This window comes from Syngnathus leptorhynchus, chromosome 15, assembly GCF_054491065.1.
Source record: "Syngnathus leptorhynchus isolate UIUO chromosome 15, UIUO_Slep, whole genome shotgun sequence".
Classification (NCBI taxonomy): domain Eukaryota; kingdom Metazoa; phylum Chordata; class Actinopteri; order Syngnathiformes; family Syngnathidae; genus Syngnathus; species Syngnathus leptorhynchus.
In genome coordinates this window covers 2,906,803-2,924,412 of record NC_141209.1, presented here as the reverse complement: position 1 = coordinate 2,924,412, position 17,610 = coordinate 2,906,803, and the positions used below count along the sequence as shown (strand labels likewise).

At 48.6% G+C, this 17,610-nt stretch overlaps 6 protein-coding genes across 8 annotated transcripts; 5 read left to right on the top strand and 1 right to left on the bottom strand.

Annotated features, from left to right (window-relative positions):
* The first annotated feature begins 162 nt into the window (after nucleotides 1-162).
* On the top strand, nucleotides 163-1,374 carry nenf (neudesin neurotrophic factor). The gene is made up of 4 exons (XM_085932237.1): nucleotides 163-312; nucleotides 383-443; nucleotides 859-962; nucleotides 1,139-1,374. The coding sequence occupies exons 1-4, from the start codon at nucleotides 169-171 to the stop codon at nucleotides 1,313-1,315; spliced, it is 486 nt and encodes a 161-aa protein (XP_085788363.1). The 5' UTR covers nucleotides 163-168; the 3' UTR covers nucleotides 1,316-1,374.
* A 298-nt stretch (nucleotides 1,375-1,672) lies between these two features.
* On the top strand, nucleotides 1,673-5,747 carry ezra (ezrin a). Of its 2 annotated transcripts, XM_085931527.1 has the most exons (12): nucleotides 1,673-1,799; nucleotides 2,760-2,843; nucleotides 3,067-3,162; nucleotides 3,264-3,538; nucleotides 3,606-3,689; nucleotides 3,780-3,926; nucleotides 4,127-4,223; nucleotides 4,293-4,587; nucleotides 4,647-4,807; nucleotides 4,887-4,979; nucleotides 5,053-5,283; nucleotides 5,347-5,744. In XM_085931527.1, the coding sequence occupies exons 1-12, from the start codon at nucleotides 1,788-1,790 to the stop codon at nucleotides 5,509-5,511; spliced, it is 1,740 nt and encodes a 579-aa protein (XP_085787653.1). In that variant the 5' UTR covers nucleotides 1,673-1,787; the 3' UTR covers nucleotides 5,512-5,744. The 2 variants fall into 2 exon arrangements, with proteins under 2 accessions (XP_085787653.1, XP_085787654.1); XM_085931528.1 differs by having other exon boundaries at nucleotides 1,675-1,799; nucleotides 5,053-5,747.
* A 541-nt stretch (nucleotides 5,748-6,288) lies between these two features.
* Nucleotides 6,289-8,640, top strand: kcnk3b (potassium channel, subfamily K, member 3b). The gene is made up of 2 exons (XM_085932044.1): nucleotides 6,289-6,586; nucleotides 6,696-8,640. The coding sequence occupies exons 1-2, from the start codon at nucleotides 6,304-6,306 to the stop codon at nucleotides 7,538-7,540; spliced, it is 1,128 nt and encodes a 375-aa protein (XP_085788170.1). The 5' UTR covers nucleotides 6,289-6,303; the 3' UTR covers nucleotides 7,541-8,640.
* Nucleotides 8,641-8,798: 158 nt separating this feature from the next.
* On the top strand, nucleotides 8,799-10,808 carry marc1 (mitochondrial amidoxime reducing component 1). Its single transcript, XM_085932027.1, has 7 exons — nucleotides 8,799-9,111; nucleotides 9,251-9,421; nucleotides 9,496-9,658; nucleotides 9,731-9,874; nucleotides 10,015-10,076; nucleotides 10,238-10,309; nucleotides 10,385-10,808. Exons 1-7 carry the CDS (start codon nucleotides 8,861-8,863, stop codon nucleotides 10,509-10,511), a joined length of 990 nt encoding a protein of 329 aa, XP_085788153.1. The 5' UTR covers nucleotides 8,799-8,860; the 3' UTR covers nucleotides 10,512-10,808.
* Nucleotides 10,809-11,220: 412 nt separating this feature from the next.
* On the top strand, nucleotides 11,221-13,603 carry stx11a (syntaxin 11a). The gene is made up of 2 exons (XM_085932075.1): nucleotides 11,221-11,265; nucleotides 11,901-13,603. The coding sequence occupies exon 2, from the start codon at nucleotides 11,902-11,904 to the stop codon at nucleotides 12,787-12,789; it is 888 nt and encodes a 295-aa protein (XP_085788201.1). The 5' UTR covers nucleotides 11,221-11,265; nucleotide 11,901; the 3' UTR covers nucleotides 12,790-13,603.
* On the bottom strand, nucleotides 12,824-17,609 carry fbxo30a (F-box protein 30a). 2 transcript variants are annotated; one of them, XM_085932072.1, is made up of 4 exons: nucleotides 17,395-17,609; nucleotides 16,246-16,657; nucleotides 14,625-16,163; nucleotides 12,824-14,547 (listed from the first exon to the last, which is right to left on the bottom strand). In XM_085932072.1, the coding sequence occupies exons 2-4, from the start codon at nucleotides 16,612-16,614 to the stop codon at nucleotides 14,344-14,346; spliced, it is 2,112 nt and encodes a 703-aa protein (XP_085788198.1). In that variant the 5' UTR covers nucleotides 16,615-16,657; nucleotides 17,395-17,609; the 3' UTR covers nucleotides 12,824-14,343. The 2 variants fall into 2 exon arrangements, with proteins under 2 accessions (XP_085788198.1, XP_085788199.1); XM_085932073.1 differs by having other exon boundaries at nucleotides 16,246-16,642.
* Between the last annotated feature and the right edge of the window lies 1 nt (nucleotide 17,610).

Here is a 17,610-nt window from a genome sequence, read left to right as displayed (position 1 = left end):
AGCTAAGAAAGTAAAATATCGAAGATTACGATATTGACCACTTCGTAAAGAAGTACTCACATTTCCTACATTTTCATGACCTGTGAACGCAATATTGACCATATATAGAAGCAAACAGGAAGTGAAGTATTTCCGGATCCGGCCAAAGGAAACAAACAAACAATCGCCATGGCAACAGCAACAAACTCCGTTTTCGTACTGCTTATGGCGCTATTACATTTGTCATTAGCAGACAAGTTAAAGTACAAAGGCTCTACCAAACCCGTCAGGTTATTCACCGAGGAGGAGCTTCGGCGGTACGATGGCAACCGCGTACGTACAACTTAAATGAGCAAAGGAATAAGAAAATCTCCAGCCACTCAAATGTATGTCACTGTCACAGGAGGGCGAGCCCATCTACATGGCGATAAAAGGGGTGGTGTTCGATGTCACCAAAGGAAAAGGTGTGGAAAAGTCCACACTGGAAGGACTCCGTTTTTATATCACGTCACAGTCCAATAAAACATACATCTTGTCATATTTTTCGTTATTTATAAAAGGTTAGTTTGCAAAAAGAAGAAAAGAAAAACAATACCAAATACTAATAAAAAAAAAATCTAAGTCATTTATGTATTTATTTATTGGACTTTTTTTTCCAAAAGCTTTTGTCTCTTTTCTGAATATTTTTTGAAATTGTATGTTCCAAAAAAAAACTGAAATATTATACGACTGATACTACTTTGAAAGCTGGAGATTCTGCAAGGCATGAATATTTGTTTTCAATTTTTGGTTTACTTTCTTGATATTGTGTTTTCATTCATTAGAATAACTTTGAAGTAGGGAAGAAACCGAAACATGTTGAATTTTCTCTTGTTTCAGAGTTTTACGGCAAAAACGCTCCATACAATGGTCTGGTGGGTAAAGACTCCACTCGAGCCGTGGCCAAAATGTCACTCGAAGTACAAGACCTGACATCGGATATTGTGAGTTGCACAACTTCACCCATTGTTGCTCCATTGTCCAGTTTTGCTCACCTCTGCCAAGGAGGCTTTATTCAATATTTGTTAGCACTTCATGACTCAGACAACAGCACTTAGGAGCGAGACTCAGTTTGCACCCCACCCTTAGACAAAATATATCTCATCTTTTTCTTCATCAGTCGGGCCTGACGACAGAGCAGCTTCAATCCTTGGAAAGCATCTTCGAGGGCACGTACAAAGCCAAGTACCCCATCGTGGGCTACACGGCCGCACGCATCCTCAACCGAGACGGGAGTCCCAACGAGGAGTTCAAGCCCGAGGACCAGCCGCACTTTCACATCAAAGATGAATTTTGACCTCATCTCATCTTTCTACTTTGGCATTGTTAGGTTGATGCTCATATGATATTGATTGAATAAACAAGTTCTTTAAATTGTCATTCATTTTGTTTGAATTTCCCATACTCAGCAGATTTACTGACGAGAGACGTTATCCCTCGATAAGCGTCCGTCATTGTGAAGCTTCAGCACATATAATCAGCTCGTCAGGTTTACGTACCGCAGCTCTGATCGAAGGTCACCTTCCGAGCTACGTTTTGGGCGGACGTCTCCCACTTGTTTGCGCGATGGTAACTAAGTCAAAGGCGCTACGTCAGAGGCCCCGCGGTTCAAAGGCTACACGCCCTAACCCTCCTACATTGGGGGCGAGCCAACTAACCACAACCCAGCCTTCTTCTTTAGCAGGTGGACGCTCCGTTGCTTCCTCAGTCCTCCCGGGAAACACCCGACTTCCTTCTTCTACTACCGGACAACCATCACCGCCGCCAAGATGCCCAAAACGGTAAGAACGGAACTTTTATAATTCAAATTATATTATTAATTCAAATACAACAAAAAAAAAGTTTGCTCTGTGCTCAAGCATTTTTTTCCCCCCTTCTTGTTTTTTTTTTACTTATTAACCTCAAGTAGGACTTGACCGCTTGCCACACACTTTCCAGTCTGTATACAATTTGTGAATGTCAAATAGTTTTGTCACTCATTTGTCACATTCGATAAAATCAAATAGTTAACCATAAGTTTCGCTTAGATATTTATTCATTGTGACGCTCCTCGGAGAGAATGTCTTGCCCAAGAGGTCACGTTCATGTCAAGTTATGAGTCACCTTGCAGGAATTAATCACCTTGGATAAAATGTCGCTTAAAGATGGATTTTTTTTTTTTGGGAATGATTAACTCGAAGGAATCTAAAGGTATATATGCAGAGCTGAGGTGAAGATGGAAAGAGTTCCACTTTTTGTTGCCCAACTTCCACTGGGTTTATCTTTATGACAGCCTGCCTGGGGCGTGCAAGTTCATAAAATCATTGTGTAAGCCAAACGGAGGCGGGGTTAATCACATGATCTTTCTTATCTTCATTATTTGTTATTTGTAAGTGTTTTTAAACTCCTTACTTTGTGACACAAGTAAAAGGAGAGGAGAAAGGAAAAAGAGGCTAACACAAATAGCGGCGGGTTGTTATTAGCTTCCGCTGCGCTATTTTCGCTCAGTGACCGCAGTCCAAAGTCGAATGAGATAACGAGAAATTATGGCATATGAGTAATCAACTTCCGAGTTAAAAGGCAAATAAGTACACCGTTTTTCTTGATTTTCATCAATATTCAAAGTTGAGGTCAATGACTTGTGTGTTTTGGCCTTTGAGGAAGCCGCCCGATTTGAATATTGACATCGGGAGCCGCGTATGAAAAGACGATTGGCGAAGAGTGTCACTAAGTCACATGACCGAACGACCTTTCCTCTGCAGGTCAACGTTCGCGTCACCACCATGGATGCTGAGCTGGAGTTTTCCTTCCACCCCAACACTACTGGGAAGCAGCTCTTTGACCAGGTTTGGAGGTCTCCAATAAAAGAAAATATCCAGAAAAAATCCCAAAATATTATTAATTTATTTATTATTATTATCATTATTATTATTCATACTGATATTAATATTAATATTATGGATTGTAAAGAAATTAATTTACATGGACTACAATATGACTTTTTATAACTGCTGAGGGGAGGCTAATATTAAATTATTTATATATTATATATATTGTTTTTTTTTTTAGGTGGCAAGGACAATTGGACTGCGTGAGATTTGGTACTTTGGCCTTCAGTTTGTCGATGAAAAAGGTTTCCTGACCTGGCTCAACATCGACAAGAAGGTCCTCTTTGTTTATTTTTTTTTGCTGTATCAAAATCATTTCACCATTTGTAATCATTTCGGAAGCCGACGGAGACGACAAATGTCTACGTCCGTCCTCAGGTGATGTCGCAGAACGTGCGCAAGGAGACGCCGCTGCAATTCAAACTGCGTGCCAAGTACTACCCGGAGGACGTGGCGGAGGAGCTGATCCAGGACGTGACGCGCCGGCTCTTCTACCTCCAGGTGAAGGAGGACATCCTCAACGACGACGTCTACTGCCCGGCCGAGTCGGCCGTGCTCCTGGCCTCCTACGCCGTCCAGGCCAAATACGGCGAGTACAAGAAGTCGACGCACCGCACTGGCTACATGTCCTCGGAGCGTCTCTTGTCGCGCAGGTTAGGGAATACGGGGAACGCTTGAAGAACACGAGCGTACCAAATCCTAACCCGTTAACTCCCTCAGAATCCTGGAGCAGCACAGCTTGTCCAAGGAGCAATGGGAGGGTAAGATCCAGGTCTGGCACGAGGAGCACGGATGCATGCTCAAGTAGGTCAACTCTCCATTTTTTGGTATCACGTCATGCATGTTCCTAAAATGACTCATTTCCCCAAAAATATTTTGACATCCCGTTTGCAGGGACGAGGCCATTATCGAGTACCTGAAGATCGCCCAGGACCTGGAGATGTACGGCGTCAACTACTTTGAGATCAAGAACAAGAAAGGCACCGACTTGTGGTTGGGCGTGGACGCCCTGGGCCTTAACATCTACGAGAAGGACGACAAGTGGGTTCCTTTGTGTGTGTCGACAAATTGTCGCGCTAACACACACACAAACGCCGTCATCGCACAGACGGTTATCGACCTCCTCTTGCCGACTGCGTTCGTTTGGCGAGGTCGTTGAACTATTTGTTGTGACTCTACACCCCAACGTGCAACCTTATGATGGCCTGAGCAGTTTTATAGTATTTTTTTTTTCATTTCAGAATGACTCCTAAGATCGGATTTCCCTGGAGTGAAATCAGGAACATTTCCTTTAACGATAAAAAGTTCAGCATCAAGCCCATCGACAAGAAAGCTCCTGTAAGTATTTGACGCTGGAGGAACCGTCACAACGTGATCACCTGACTTAAATGTCGTCTTCCCGTTAAGGACTTCATCTTCTACGCGCCTCGCCTGCGCGTCAACAAACGCATCCTGCAGCTGTGCATGGGGAACCACGAACTCTACATGCGCCGCCGCAAGACGGACACCATCGAGGTGCAGCAGATGAAAGCCCAGGCGAGGGAGGAGCGGCTCCAGAGGAAGATGGAGCGTGACCTGCTGGAAAGCGAGAAGAAGCGAAGAGAAGCCATCGAGATCGAAAAGGAGCAGATGGAACGGGAGAAGAGCGACCTCATGACCAAGCTCCAGCAATACGAGGAGACCACCAAAAGAGCCGAGAGAGGTTCGTGCGTTCCCGTTTTGGAAAAAGTCCCTCGTGTCAACGATAATTGCACCTCGCAGAGCTCCAGGAGCAGCTTGACCGAGCCGTGCGGCTGGAGGAGGAACGGAGGAGAGTGGAGCAGGAGGCGGCCCGGCTGGAAGCCGAGAGGATGGAAGCCATCATCGCCAAGGAGGAGCTGGCCAGGCAGGCTGAGGAGCAGATGAAGAGCCAGGAGCAACTGGTGAGTTCCCGCTAGCTCCTGTCACTTTAGGTTGCCTTCAGCCAGCAGTTGGAAACCTTCCCGTGTCTGTTTTCTCAAGGCCACCGAGCTGGCCGAGTACAGCGCCAAGATTCTGCTGCTGGAGGAGGCCAAGAGGGTGAAGGAGGAGGAAGCGGACACGTGGCACTGCAAGGTGAGACACCAACAGTTGTGGGAAGGACGAAGACTTCATTGCAGAACTTCAAGCCCAAGTTCCCCGTCCCCAGGCTAAAGAGGTGGAGGAGAACCTGATGAAGACGCAGGAGGAGCTGCGTAGCGTGATGACCGCCCCCGCGGCCGCCTCGTCCTCCTCGGATAGCGAGAGCGACCACGAGCACAGCGAGGAGAACAGCAGCTACAGCGCCGAGCTGCACTCGCAGGGCATCAACGACCACCGCCGTGAAGAGGACAGGCTCACCGAGGCCGAGAAGAACGAACGCCTGCAGGCTAAGCTCAGGGTGAGTTACAGGTTCCTCGCTCGTCGTCCTCTTGACCTCCTGACGCTCTTTGACCTCTTCCAGGCGCTGAGCTCCGAGCTGGAGGAATCCCGCGACCACAACAAGAAGACGGCCAGTGACCTTCTCCATGCCGAGAACATGCGCGCCGGCCGAGACAAGTACAAGACGCTCAGGCAGATCCGTATGGGAAACACCAAGCAGAGGATCGACGAATTTGAGGCCTTGTAACGCCGAAACTCACCCAAGCACTCAAAACGGCCGTACTGTACAGCGCACACACTTATGAGCGTGCATGCGTGTCTAAAAAAAAAAAAAAAAAATGAATTGAAATTCTTATTTTATTTTTATGAACAGCTTAATTTTTTGAATCTCCTCACATTGAAATTAAACTTGTTCCAGCTTCTTTTATTTGTCGTTGCTTTTGTTACCGGAATAAAAAACAACAACAACACCCTGACTCACTCAAACTGCTGAATTTTTTCAGAACTCATGATTTCAAATTGTGTTTCATTTTGAATGAAACAAATGATTGTCTCTATCGCGCGCCGTTTTGGAATGTTTTGAAAGTGGACGTTGCGCACCAAGCAGGACGTTGCGCACTAAAGGTTACGTCACGGCAAGGAAATTCGACGACTCAAATTGAACCACTAAGAAGCATGAAAGTCAAATATAAAAAAATAAATACAAACATTAGCTGTTGTGAAAAATCAAAAGGGAGTGTCCTTCAATATTGACTTTGACTATCCGGTAAGTAGCGCGCAACTTGTCAGACAACCTGCGGCGTCAATATTTGCTCTTGCTCTCCTCCTCCTCTTCCTCTTCGTCTCCTCGTGTGGGGTTGCCCACTCTACGTGTCATCCACCAAAATAGACGCTGATGACAAACAGTCCGGTGACGTGTATCGGAGAGAGAAGGAGAAGAAGGAGAGCTCCGGTGGCGCGGCGGCGGTGCTGCCCGGACGCTCACCCCGAATTGCAGAGCCCTTCGCCCTCCCCTCGGTCCCCCCTCCCCTCCTCAACCATGAAGCGTCAAAACGCCCGCACTTTGGCGCTCATCGTCAGCATCCTCACCTACCTGGTGGTGGGCGCCGCCGTTTTCGAGACACTGGAGTCCCGTGAGGAGCGTGGACACAAGCGACGGCTGGAAGTACGGCGCCAAGATATGATGCGTAAATTCAACCTGAGCCGGGTCAACTTCGACGAACTGGAGCAGGTTGTCGCCCAGCTGCGCGCGCACAAAGCGGGCGTGCAGTGGCGCTTCGCTGGTTCCTTCTACTTCGCCATCACTGTGATCACCACCATAGGTAAGTGAGGAGGAGAAGGGGGGGGGAGGGGGTGAACCGGGTTTTGGAATTGCATGGTCGGGTTTCAAGTTTTAAGTCGAGCTATATGTTTTGTGTCGACTTCCCACAGGCTACGGCCACGCAGCCCCGAGTACCGACTCGGGAAAAGTCTTCTGCATGTTCTACGCTCTACTGGGCATCCCGCTCACCCTCGTCATGTTCCAGAGTCTGGGCGAGCGCATCAACACGTTGGTACGCCACCTGCTGCACCGAGTCAAGAAGTGCCTGGCCTTACGCCACACCGAGGTCTCCATGGCCAACATGGTGGCGGTGGGCTTTCTCTCCTGCGTGGGCACCCTGTGCATGGGGGCAGCCGCTTTTTCTCGTAGCGAGGGCTGGAGCTTCTTGCACGCTTTCTATTATTGCTTCATCACGCTCACCACCATCGGCTTCGGCGACTACGTGGCGTTGCAGCGGGACGACGCGTTGCAGAAGGAACCGCGCTACGTGGCCTTCTGTTTCGTTTACATCTTGACGGGCCTGACGGTTATCGGCGCCTTCCTCAACTTGGTGGTGCTAAGGTTCCTCACTATGAACGCCGAGGACGAGCGAAGGGACGCCCTGAGGCAAGGGGCCCCGAGGAACGTTGGCAAGTCCGCTTCGGAGATGGCGTGCCTGGTACCGCCCGCCGCCTCCGCGCCGTCCACGCCTAAAGCTAAAGACGTCTACAGAGAGGTGCTGCACTTCCAGACCATCTGCTCGTGCCTGTGGTACCGCAGCGAGGACATACCACAAGGACGCTCCCACGCCGCCCCCCAGGAACTAGGCTTTTCTAACGCTTACCCGCCACGGGACAGGACGCGTTACATCAAGACGGCGACCACGGGTTGCGTGTGTACGCCGCGCAGACGCTCCAAGAAGCGCCTGGACATTCTCTCGCCGTTACGACTATTTATTAGGCGCAGTTCCGTGTAGCAGACGAAAGTGAAAGTGGATGACTTCAACTTGTGGTGCTGAGTCAACAAACTAACAGGGAGTGAACTTAACATCTGGCCAACCAACTTGAAACAAGCATAGAAGTTGCAAAACGATACGACAAACAGGGCCTCCCAAAAAAAAAAAAAAAAAAGGACTCAAAATAAACATCCAAGATGCAGTGATGCACTTTTTTCAATCATCTCAACTGAAAAACAAACAACTGAAAATGAGCCACATAGTTGCGCTGAAGTTAAATCACAAAGTAATCATCATTCTCCAAAAGAAAAATAGAAGGGGTGGAAGTAGTAGATGCTAAGGGCACTATTTTTAGCGACTATCTTTAGCGTCGGCTGCATTGGCAGATGGGGAGGGGCTTTGCCATGTTAGCACAAAGGATAATTATCAAGCTGTCAATCAATGGCGCCAATAGACCGTAATTAGAAAAGTCCACTGTAAGCATAAGGGACACTCAACATCATTGTTTATTACCAAAAATATTAATCATCAGTAAGTGGAAACCATATTGATAAAGAGTCTTGTTGTCACTTTCTTTCGTAATCGACCCAATGTATAGAACCTACTGGATGATCCATTCGGAATTCTGACCCAGGTCTAGTTCTGGTGCTATAAAGAACACGCCACAATGACTCGGAAATACCCTCGAGGGTTAAGAACTCATCGGACTCAAACGACGGCTCTCCGCCACATGGAGGCTCGCGAAGGCCTGGCAGGATGCCCGCCAAGGCCGCCTTCGGCCATTAAACCATCGACAGAAGGAGCATCCGTTGGACAAATCCCTGTATTGAACCCCCGCCGGCCGAGCATCTGCTGTTTGTTGCTTTGGCAGCCGATGTCACTTTTCGATGTCAGAGCCCAAAAATAGTACCCCCTGAGAAGGTCAGTCTCCACATTGAATGCACCATCGGGTCCCCAAAACAGTGGAGCTATTTTAAATGTACCTGGCAAGACTTTGCTGAACCAGCACACCTTCTTGTGTAGCTTCCACGTGACATTTTTTTCTTCTTCCACAGCCAATAGCTCATCATTTTGGGCGTGTTATTGATGACTGTATTATTATACAATATATATTGCAAATATTCAACTGGATGTTATTTGAATAATGCTTATATTTTTTTAGACTCATAACAATTTATGATTATGATTTGATTTTGATTAATAAATGCTCCTATGACCTTAAAAAAAAAGTGTTTTGAGTAACACGAACCTTCATCAAGGAACATTGATAAAACCGACTGTCCGTGAACGTTACATATTTTGGTTCGCCGCGGAAGTCCAAAGTCCGAGCGAACTTCCAAAATGGAGCCGACGGCGTCCGTGAAAGTTTTTTTGTGCAACAATAAGTCGACGCTACTAGTCGGCGGTGCAGCCACCGCGGTGTTGGTGGCTTTAGGTGTCGGATATAAATACCTGCGGAGGCCGGTGACGCGTGTGCGAGTGGGCGTCGTGTCGCAGCTCCTTGTCCACCCGCTCAAATCCGGCAAAGCGGCGTCGGTTCCTCTCGTCGAGTGCCTCAATATAGGCCTCAAGTGCGGGGAGATGCAAGATCGGTGAGTGGGTGTCACCCTCCAGAGGCTGGCTGGCTGCTGCTCGAATGGAAAACCACAAAAAAAGTTATTTATTTTGGGAATTAAAAAAAAAAAGTCTCTTTAAATTCTTAATTTACTCAAAACTGTCTTTTTGCTGCAGCCACTGGATGGTAGTGACGGAGGACGGCCACATGGTGACGGGCCGCCAGGAACCTCGTCTGGTTCTGGTGTCTTTAACATGCGAGGGAGGTGACGTGGTCCTGAACGGGCCCGAGATGGCTGAGCTACGTTTCCCCATCGAGCAGCCCGATAACGCCGTCATGGACTGCAGGTTCGGCGCCAAATGTTTGAAGAGCATCGTCGCTACTTTGATGACTCAACGCCGATTTTTTTTTGTGATGTCAGAGTGTTTGGTGCTGACATTCAGGGGCGGGACTGCGGCGACCAAGCGTCCCGTTGGTTGGTCCGATATCTGAAGGTGGAAAAGACCTTCCGCTTGGTGCATTTTGAAGCCCACATGAGGGCCAGGAAGTCGGTGGATGCAGAATCGCTCTTCTCCCCCCATGAGGTCCAGTTGATAACCATCAGAGACAATATGGAGCCTTTTTTTTTTACTTTCTTTTTTGCCGTTGTGGTCCAGGAGGTGGCGTACCCCGATTGCGGCCCGGTTATGCTCCTGTCCGAAGCGTCCGTCAAGAACCTGAGCGGGAAGCTAAACAAGGACCTGACGGTGGAACGCTTCCGGCCCAACATCGTCATCGGCGACTGCGAGGCGTTTGCCGAAGTACGACAAGCCTGTTTTCTGTGCCCGAAATGGGAAAAGTCATCATGTGCTATGGAGGCGGAGAACTAATTTTACTCAGGACTCAACTGGCAAAATGTTTTTGTTTTTTTTTTCTTCTGTGTGTGGGTGTGCACGTGCAGGATTCATGGGAAGAGATCCAGATTGGTAGCGTTCGTCTGCGGCGGGTGATGTCATGCGGGAGGTAATGTTATTTTGCTTTCAAGTTGACAACAAATATATTTACTCCATTCTGCCTGTCTACATGTGTTGCACCACTATTTGTTCAAATGTGACTCACTTGTGAAACTGATGCATTTTTAATTCATTTATAGCTAACCTGCTAAGTGTGGTTTTTTTTGTCAGGTGCATTTTCACAACAGTAGACCCCGAAACTGGAATCATCGACAGAAAGGAGCCTCTTGAAACGCTGAAGAGGTAAGAAACTCGAGACACATTTTGTGTGTGTTTTTTTTTTTTTTGGACGATGGTTGTCTGGTGTTGGCCGTTCAGCTACCGCCTGTGCAAACCCGACGAGAAGCACATCTACAAGTCGGCGCCGCTGTTTGGACAGCTGCTTAGCGTGGAGAAGACGGGCGTGATCCAGGTGGGCGATCTTGTCTACAAAATCAGTCGATGAAAAAGAGGAGACAACTAGAACCTCAACAATCCAATGACACTCAGTACTAAAAAGGTAGAATCCACTTTAGAAAATGTGTCCAATGTAATATAGTGTATAGTTAAAACAGAGTAAAATAATTAAAAAAAATTCACATCTTCCATAAATGTTATTTTTCTGTCTCTGATTACTGCGTCGCAAAAAAAGGAAGTGGATAAAATGTGTTTGTTTGCTCCCACTTTATCTTGAACGCTGCGAGGTATTTGCAAACGGTGTAAATTCTCCAAAGAATCCACAAATAAATCCAGGAAAACTGGATTCATGACAAATAAATTGCCTTGTTTTTTTTGGGTGGGAAAAAAACTCAATATTCTAACTCGGTCATGGTTGTATTGTTTCGTCGACGTGTAGATTGTACCTAAAATAACGTCCATTAACTATGAACATCGCAGGATTTGTCTCCCCCTGCTGGCCGTTAAAAGAAGAGAAGTTCAACAATTTTTTTTTTTTTTTTGACGGCTACTTTATTTTTACTTCATTTTATTTAGAAAATATTGATTCAATTCGATGATGACGTCACCGGTCGCTGTTGTCACGAATCCCGTATAATTCAAATAAAGCGCTCAGAAATAGAAATAATCTAAAAATAAAACTCTGGGTTTATCTTCCGCATCCTCGTTCAGTGCGCGCATGTTGAAACGTGCTCGCGTGTAACGGAATCTACAAAAAGAGGAAACCAACACCGAGTGACTTGCTCCGGCCGAAGACAAGCAAGGTAAGAGAACAATTCAATTCATTTTTATTGTCATGATCCGTTCTATTCCATTGGCGACTAAAAAGAAACTCTTCTGAAATATGACTACACGTGATTCACACTGGATGGATGGATGGATGGATGGATGGATGGATGGATGGATAGAATAGAGATGGGTGGTATAGATAGATAGACAGACAGACAGACAGACAGACAGACAGACAGACAGACAGATAGATAGATAGATAGATAGATAGATAGATAGATAGACAGATACAGATAGATAGACGGATAGACGGATAGATAGACGGATAGACGGATAGAAGTGTCTGTAGGAGAAAATTGGGGAAGTTCAGTGCAGTAATCAAGTCATCAAGGAACACGTCAGTTTCCTTTTCAGATAATGCTCACAATTACTCAGCACTTGTCACTGGAAACAATGTGTCAATTCGATATATTCATATATAGAAACGTTGACATGAACAAGAGCCGCGCAATCAATGTGTTGCCGTATACATAAAGTTTCATTTTGCTCTGTTATCAACTCTAGCATTTTAAAATTAAGCTAGCATTTTTGAGTTATGTCAATCACCTGACCTTCACCCGATTGAGCATGCATTTCTCTCTTAATACATCTTTGCTGAATTATCATTCAGGATGATCGACAGACTGAGCAAGCTCCGCGCCGTTGCATCCAAGCCTCCGGAGGTGGTGGAGTACAACCTGGGGGTCAACGAGGGCGACCCGGAGCAGAATGAGTGTACTGTGCCGATTTTCAGCGGCCAGGAAGCTATGGAGGGCATCCACAGGGAGGTTCAGGGCATCAGGAAGGAGATCCAGCTCCTCAACATGGATGTCAAGCGACTGGGCAAGGAGAGCAGTCGGTTCCTCACCTCAGTGCGGCGCTTTAGCAGTATCAAGCGAGATGCTAACGCCTTGGGGCGCGCCATCAAAACCCGCGGGGAGGCGCTCATGGCCCGGTTGGAGATGCTGGGAGGGCTGAGCGAAGAACTGGCCCGGGTGCACGGCGACTCCTCGGTTGTGGCCCGCGTGGCCCGATGCCAGCACGCAGCACTGACCGGGAACTTCCACCAAGCCATGACGGAGTACAACCGGGCCGAGATGGAGCAGCGGGAGAACTGCACGGCGCGTATCCAGCGGCAGGCGGCCATCGTGGGGAAGGAGGTGACCCGGTGTCAGATCGAGGAGATGATGGAGACGGGCAAGTGGGACATGTTCGTGGGGGACGGGCTGCTGATGACGGCGGACGTGCGAGGCGCCCGTTCGGCGCTGAGCGAAATCGATAGCCGCCGGCGGCAGCTGATGGAACTGGAGGGCCGCATACGAGACGTGCGAGATCTCTTCTTCCAGGTGGCGCTGCTGGTCGAGGAGCAGGGATGCAAGGCGGACCAAATCGAAGCGCACGTGTACGGCGCCCGGGACTACGTGGTCGCCGCCGGTAACCACGTGCGCCGGGCGGTCAAATACAAGAAGGCGAACCCTTGCAAGAAGATCTTCTGCTGTTGTTTCCCCTGCTGCCATTGAGGTGAACTATAATTTCAGACACAAACAGGTAAAATAAATTCAAAGCTGCATCGTGAAGCCTCTTTATTGTTATTAAAACGCTTGAAAAGCTGGCAACCTGTGGTGAACGCACACTTCACAGCTGGAGTGAAAACAAAAGGCTTTTTTTGTGAGAACACGTAGAAATACAAACAAAATGTAGTTTCACACTTAAAAACAAAATGACTGTGCCTGAGAACTGAACACTATTAATGGATTTGTCACCGTCGGACAGAAAGCCACAATTTCCTGAAATGTTGTTTTAGAAAATGTGCCGCTTCCACCCGACGGTCTACAAAAAAAAAAAAAAAAGTCAAAAACCCACATGCATAATAATAACAAAACATTTTACAGTACATGCTTCAAGTGCAAATTCAAAATTCACAAAAATAAAAATATTCATCTGGATGTTACAGAGGCAGCTTTCAGAGTACCAAGAAAAGTTAAAAAAAACAAAAACACTTTCAGTGACCTATGAATGTGACACTCATTTCTCACTCCAAAAAGTTGATATTAAAATCATACAGTAAATCTGTTCATGTCAACACTGCAAAACACCGCTACGCTACTTTAATACTGAGGCCTCGTAGTTAAAAGCAAAAATGGCCTTACCTATTCTTTCGTTACACCTTCTCGCAAGACGTAAAGTGAGATTAGCATTGTTGTTTTAACTTTAGCAATTATTTTCCCAAAGGGGCCAAAATTCCAAAAAGTCTGTGTAATTTAAACAAAAATCATTGAGCATAAAAAAAATCGAACATAGGATATTTCTTTTAGCCCTGTCTCATCATACATTCTTTTGGCTACCAAAATAATTTTAACACTCGTCCTAATTTTTGAATTCATCTTTTCATTGATCAACCACGGTGACGCATAATCTCAATCTCACTTTACCCTTCGTTCTCGTTCCACGTGTGAAACGTCGCGCTCTCTCGTGGTTCGCTTTTATTCAAGTCCCCGTGCCAGCGGGTGCTTTTGTTTACTTCCGAGGCTTACCATTTGAAAACACTCTGATGCTTTACATTCACGCTTGTTTTTTTTTTTTTCTTTTTTCTAATTCCCTGCTACATTATCAGATTGAAGACGACCGACGGTGGCCTCGCCTCGTCTTCAGCTTAGCGTGCCAGCGCAATTAGCTTTCGAGGTAACGTCGCAGAAGTGTGATGCCGTCAAATATTTTGCTCACGCAGATATTTGGTCGGTGTCGCCGTATAGAAATAAAGCCGCGACGGTTACGTCCTCCGCGCGGTTTTGTTTCAGTTTGCTATAAAAAATAAACATCGGAGCGTGAGATTATTTAAACAACAGTGTAACGTAGTTGTGGATGTGCTCATATTTCGGGGAGTGGTTCAGGATGTTTCTCTGTAAACACTTGAGTATGGGAAGCCATTTGAGCCTCGATTCCATTTTCCGGTTTTAATCTGGATGGTTTGAAGAAAAAAAAAAAAATTATCAAACCATGTGGCGGATCTCGAAAACATGGAATAAATTGTCAAAGGGCTTTCCATGGGGAGAAGGATCTTAACGAGGAGGAGTTTAGGCCACGGGCTTAAGCACGGAGCGTAAACAGCGGCCCTCCTTGGTTAGCTCGCGGGTGAAACACATGCAGGGCAGCGGGATGGCCTCCTCGCGCCGCGCCACCGTGTTGAACTTGCACTTCTTCAGGTGGTCCGCCATGCTGGTGATGTTGGCGAACTTCCACTCGTTCACCGTGCCGAAGGCGGTGCTGAAGCGCCACACCTGTGAAGGGACGGACGGGGGAACTTATCGAACTGGAATGAGAACTTCAGATTCGATGCTTGAGGAGAAATGCCAACCTTGTCTGTGATCTGCCACGAGAGCGAGCCGTCCTCCTTCCGCTTCTTCTTCCACAGCAGGACGACCATGCCACGCATCTGGAGGAGGCTGGCGCACACGTCCCTCATGGTGCGTGAGGTCCTGGACAGCTGACACAGGCTGAAGCTGTCCAGGAAGCTGGCCATGTGCTGAAGCACCTCGAAGGGCAGACCGCTGAGCTGGTCGCATTTGGAGCTCGAGCGCGGGCGGAGGCCTCTCGGCGGCTTGTCCGAGCTTTTGGCGGGGAGGCCCGGCTGCACGCCGAAGGAGCCCAGGTGGCGGTCGTGGATGATGCGGAAACCCTGCACCGACGGGCAGAAGCGTCTCTGCGAGTAGGTGCAGCCGTAGTACGCTAGGGGGCAGCGTTGCTCCATCCAGCCGTTGAGCCCGGCGTGGATGTCGCCGTGCACGTTCTTGAAGTGCGAGGAGAACTCGTCACGGCGGAAGAGCTGGCCGCACACAAAGGTGAACATGGAGCGCTGCTTGGTTTGGTAGCGGGCCACGCATTCCAGCACCAGGTCCAGGCGCAGCGTGTGGAAGGGGCTGGGGTTGGACAGCTGCGGACTGGCGTGGTCGCACGCAGACGCCGAGGCGATGTCGCCCACCATGGTGTTGGTGGCCAGGATGGCGGAGGGGAAGGAGAAGGTCTGCGTGCCGAAGTCGATGTGGTAGCCGTCCACGAAGCGGCTGTCGGAGATGCCGCGCCCGCCTGGCGAGTCGCCCAGGCAGAAGAGCAAGGCGGCTGTGATCAGGTCGATCCCGTGCAGACCCATGGGGTCGTCGGCCACCTCCAGGTCCGACGTGTCCACCGCCTTGTCTTCCATCTTGGCGCGGAAGAGGTAGGGGTCCGAGAACAGCGCGCGGCGCCCGTTGAAAGTAAACATGCTGATGCCACGCAGAACCTCCACGTTGTGGAGTTTGCGCTCCAGGCACCGATACCTGAGCTCGCTGGGTAGCTGGTGCAAAAAGTTGCTCCTCACCTGGTCTGAGAGGAGGAAGGGGATAGGCGCGGCCAGCGGTTCCGCCTGAGGGTGCGGCAAGACGGCAGGCACATAGTCCCTTGGTGCCTCGGGCCACACAGGCTCCAGCGCCTCCTCCTCCGCCGGGTCTTCGATGGCATCCTCCTTGCCCTCGAAGAACAACTCCACGAAATCCTCGTCCTCCTCCGGCCAAGCTATAGCGCCGTTGTTCTCGACGGCGCCGCCCACTGCCCCCAGCTCGCACTCAGAGTCCGAGTCGCTCTCGCGCATGTCCACGTTCTTCCCCGCCGCGCCGTTTTCCCCGTTCAGACCGACGACGCCCTTGGAGTGCGTGAGGATGTCCAAGGCGGCCGCCAAGCTCCGACTGGTCTCCACCGAGGCTCGGTACAAGTCGCCGTAAGGCTCTTCCTCCATCTCCACTGCCCCGTTGGTAGCCTCGCCGCAGGGAGGCGTGGCCATCTTGTCGTTGTCTCCTTTGCCGTCCTTGGAGACAGTGGTTGTGACCTTCAGGGACTCCAGGAGCATGCGCTGGTCCTGCAGGTACAGTTGGGAAGGGGTGGACATTTTCCGGCAAACTCCCTGAAGGTTTCTGCGAAATTGAATTTTACAACCGTACCTGCAGGGCCAGTGCCATGTCCAGCTGCTCCACCTCATCAAAGTCCCGGCTCAGGTTCTCGTAAGACTTGCGGTCCGCGTAGCTGACGGGCCAGCGGTTCCACTCCATGGTGCAGCACACGATGCTGGCAGGGCAGGTCTCCAGGTGCTGCGCCATCTTGGCCCGGGCCACGGCGAAGGGGCAGCCGAAGCCGCTGTTGAGGCACGGCAGGCGCTCGTACGGACACAGCAGACGGTGCTCGGGCAGCTTGCACGCGTGGAAGACGGCGCCGCACACCAGCGGGCAGCCTATGAGGTCACAGGACAGACCCGCCTCCGGCCGCACCATGCACCTCCGGTTGATGCATTTAAGGCAGTGCGGGTGGAGACCTTCCATCTTCTTTGAAAGGAGATGGGGAACAACCCTGGAATCAGATTTTCTTTTAAAAAAAAAAAGTGTATTTGAAAAAATGACAATAATACTTTTCCATTAAATAAAATAAAGGGTAATTTTTAGACGCCGTGATGAATTATAAATCAGACACGGTTAGTTACGTCAAGTTTACATTTAGTTTTTAAAATTTGGTGGGAATTCTGGCACAAATCACCACATTTGCGTCCTTAGCCAATACTTGTACAGATGTGATTTCAATAACACGCCTTGTCAACATATTGCACATACGTACACGTGTGTTCCATAAACAGAGTGCCTGCGAGTGTTTACTAAAGCAACCGTGGTTATGTGTCGCAACGACGCTATTTGGTTACATGGAAACTCGCCGGTTCTTCCAAACTGACCCTCCTCCACCTGTTGAGGCAGGGTTTTTTTTTTTAATGTATTTATTTATCAGGAAAAAAACAACAACAGCTTTTGATGGATGAACGGCTCAAGATTATTTCCATAATCCATCACATGAGAGCTGCTGATCATATTTGTGTAGCAAAAGGCAGCAAACTAAAAAAAAACAGCCAGTCGTATCAACTAAAACAACAATGTCATCCAATTAACAAAACAAAGCGAGACAACACTTAGATGTTTTTCCTATGCTAATTAACATTCCAATGTTAGGACAAAACACGCGGCTATAAAAAGACAAGTTCGTAGAGTTTGCCGGACAAAAGAACAACAACACGGCTAGCTGTTAGCCTCCCGAGGTTAGCCGTTCAAACAGCTTACCCGGAATTTCGACGCGTCGTCTGGGATCGTAAAAACTTTTTAGTGGATATATGTCAGCCTCGTGTACATATAATGCGACGCCGACAGCTAGGCGCACATATCCGGGGGGTGTATTTAAAGCCCCCCTGTAACTACCGAGTGAGTGCGCTAAATGTAGCCGCACAGTCAGTTCTTCTTCGCCGGGGATGCACGACTTCTTTGGGGCGCTGCGCTATG

Excerpts from the sequence above, each read along its gene's own strand:
- kcnk3b (XM_085932044.1), top strand. The coding sequence starts at position 6,304 with ATGAAGCGTCAAAACGCCCGCACTTTGGCGCTCATCGTCAGCATCCTC. Across the intron at positions 6,587-6,695 it reads CACTGTGATCACCACCATAG|GCTACGGCCACGCAGCCCCG; the intron begins GTAAGTGAGGAG and ends GACTTCCCACAG.
- stx11a (XM_085932075.1), top strand. The coding sequence starts at position 11,902 with ATGATCGACAGACTGAGCAAGCTCCGCGCCGTTGCATCCAAGCCTCCG.
- nenf (XM_085932237.1), top strand. The coding sequence starts at position 169 with ATGGCAACAGCAACAAACTCCGTTTTCGTACTGCTTATGGCGCTATTA. Across the intron at positions 313-382 it reads GGCGGTACGATGGCAACCGC|GAGGGCGAGCCCATCTACAT; the intron begins GTACGTACAACT and ends TCACTGTCACAG. Across the intron at positions 963-1,138 it reads AAGACCTGACATCGGATATT|TCGGGCCTGACGACAGAGCA; the intron begins GTGAGTTGCACA and ends TTTCTTCATCAG.
- fbxo30a (XM_085932072.1), bottom strand. The coding sequence starts at position 16,614 with ATGGAAGGTCTCCACCCGCACTGCCTTAAATGCATCAACCGGAGGTGC. Across the intron at positions 16,164-16,245 it reads AGCTGGACATGGCACTGGCC|CTGCAGGACCAGCGCATGCT; the intron begins CTGCAGGTACGG and ends TCCCAACTGTAC. Across the intron at positions 14,548-14,624 it reads CGTGGCAGATCACAGACAAG|GTGTGGCGCTTCAGCACCGC; the intron begins GTTGGCATTTCT and ends GTCCCTTCACAG.
- marc1 (XM_085932027.1), top strand. The coding sequence starts at position 8,861 with ATGGAGCCGACGGCGTCCGTGAAAGTTTTTTTGTGCAACAATAAGTCG. Across the intron at positions 9,875-10,014 it reads ACTGCGAGGCGTTTGCCGAA|GATTCATGGGAAGAGATCCA; the intron begins GTACGACAAGCC and ends GTGCACGTGCAG. Across the intron at positions 10,310-10,384 it reads CCTCTTGAAACGCTGAAGAG|CTACCGCCTGTGCAAACCCG; the intron begins GTAAGAAACTCG and ends TTGGCCGTTCAG.
- ezra (XM_085931528.1), top strand. Across the intron at positions 3,163-3,263 it reads GGCTCAACATCGACAAGAAG|GTGATGTCGCAGAACGTGCG; the intron begins GTCCTCTTTGTT and ends GTCCGTCCTCAG. Across the intron at positions 3,539-3,605 it reads GAGCGTCTCTTGTCGCGCAG|AATCCTGGAGCAGCACAGCT; the intron begins GTTAGGGAATAC and ends TAACTCCCTCAG.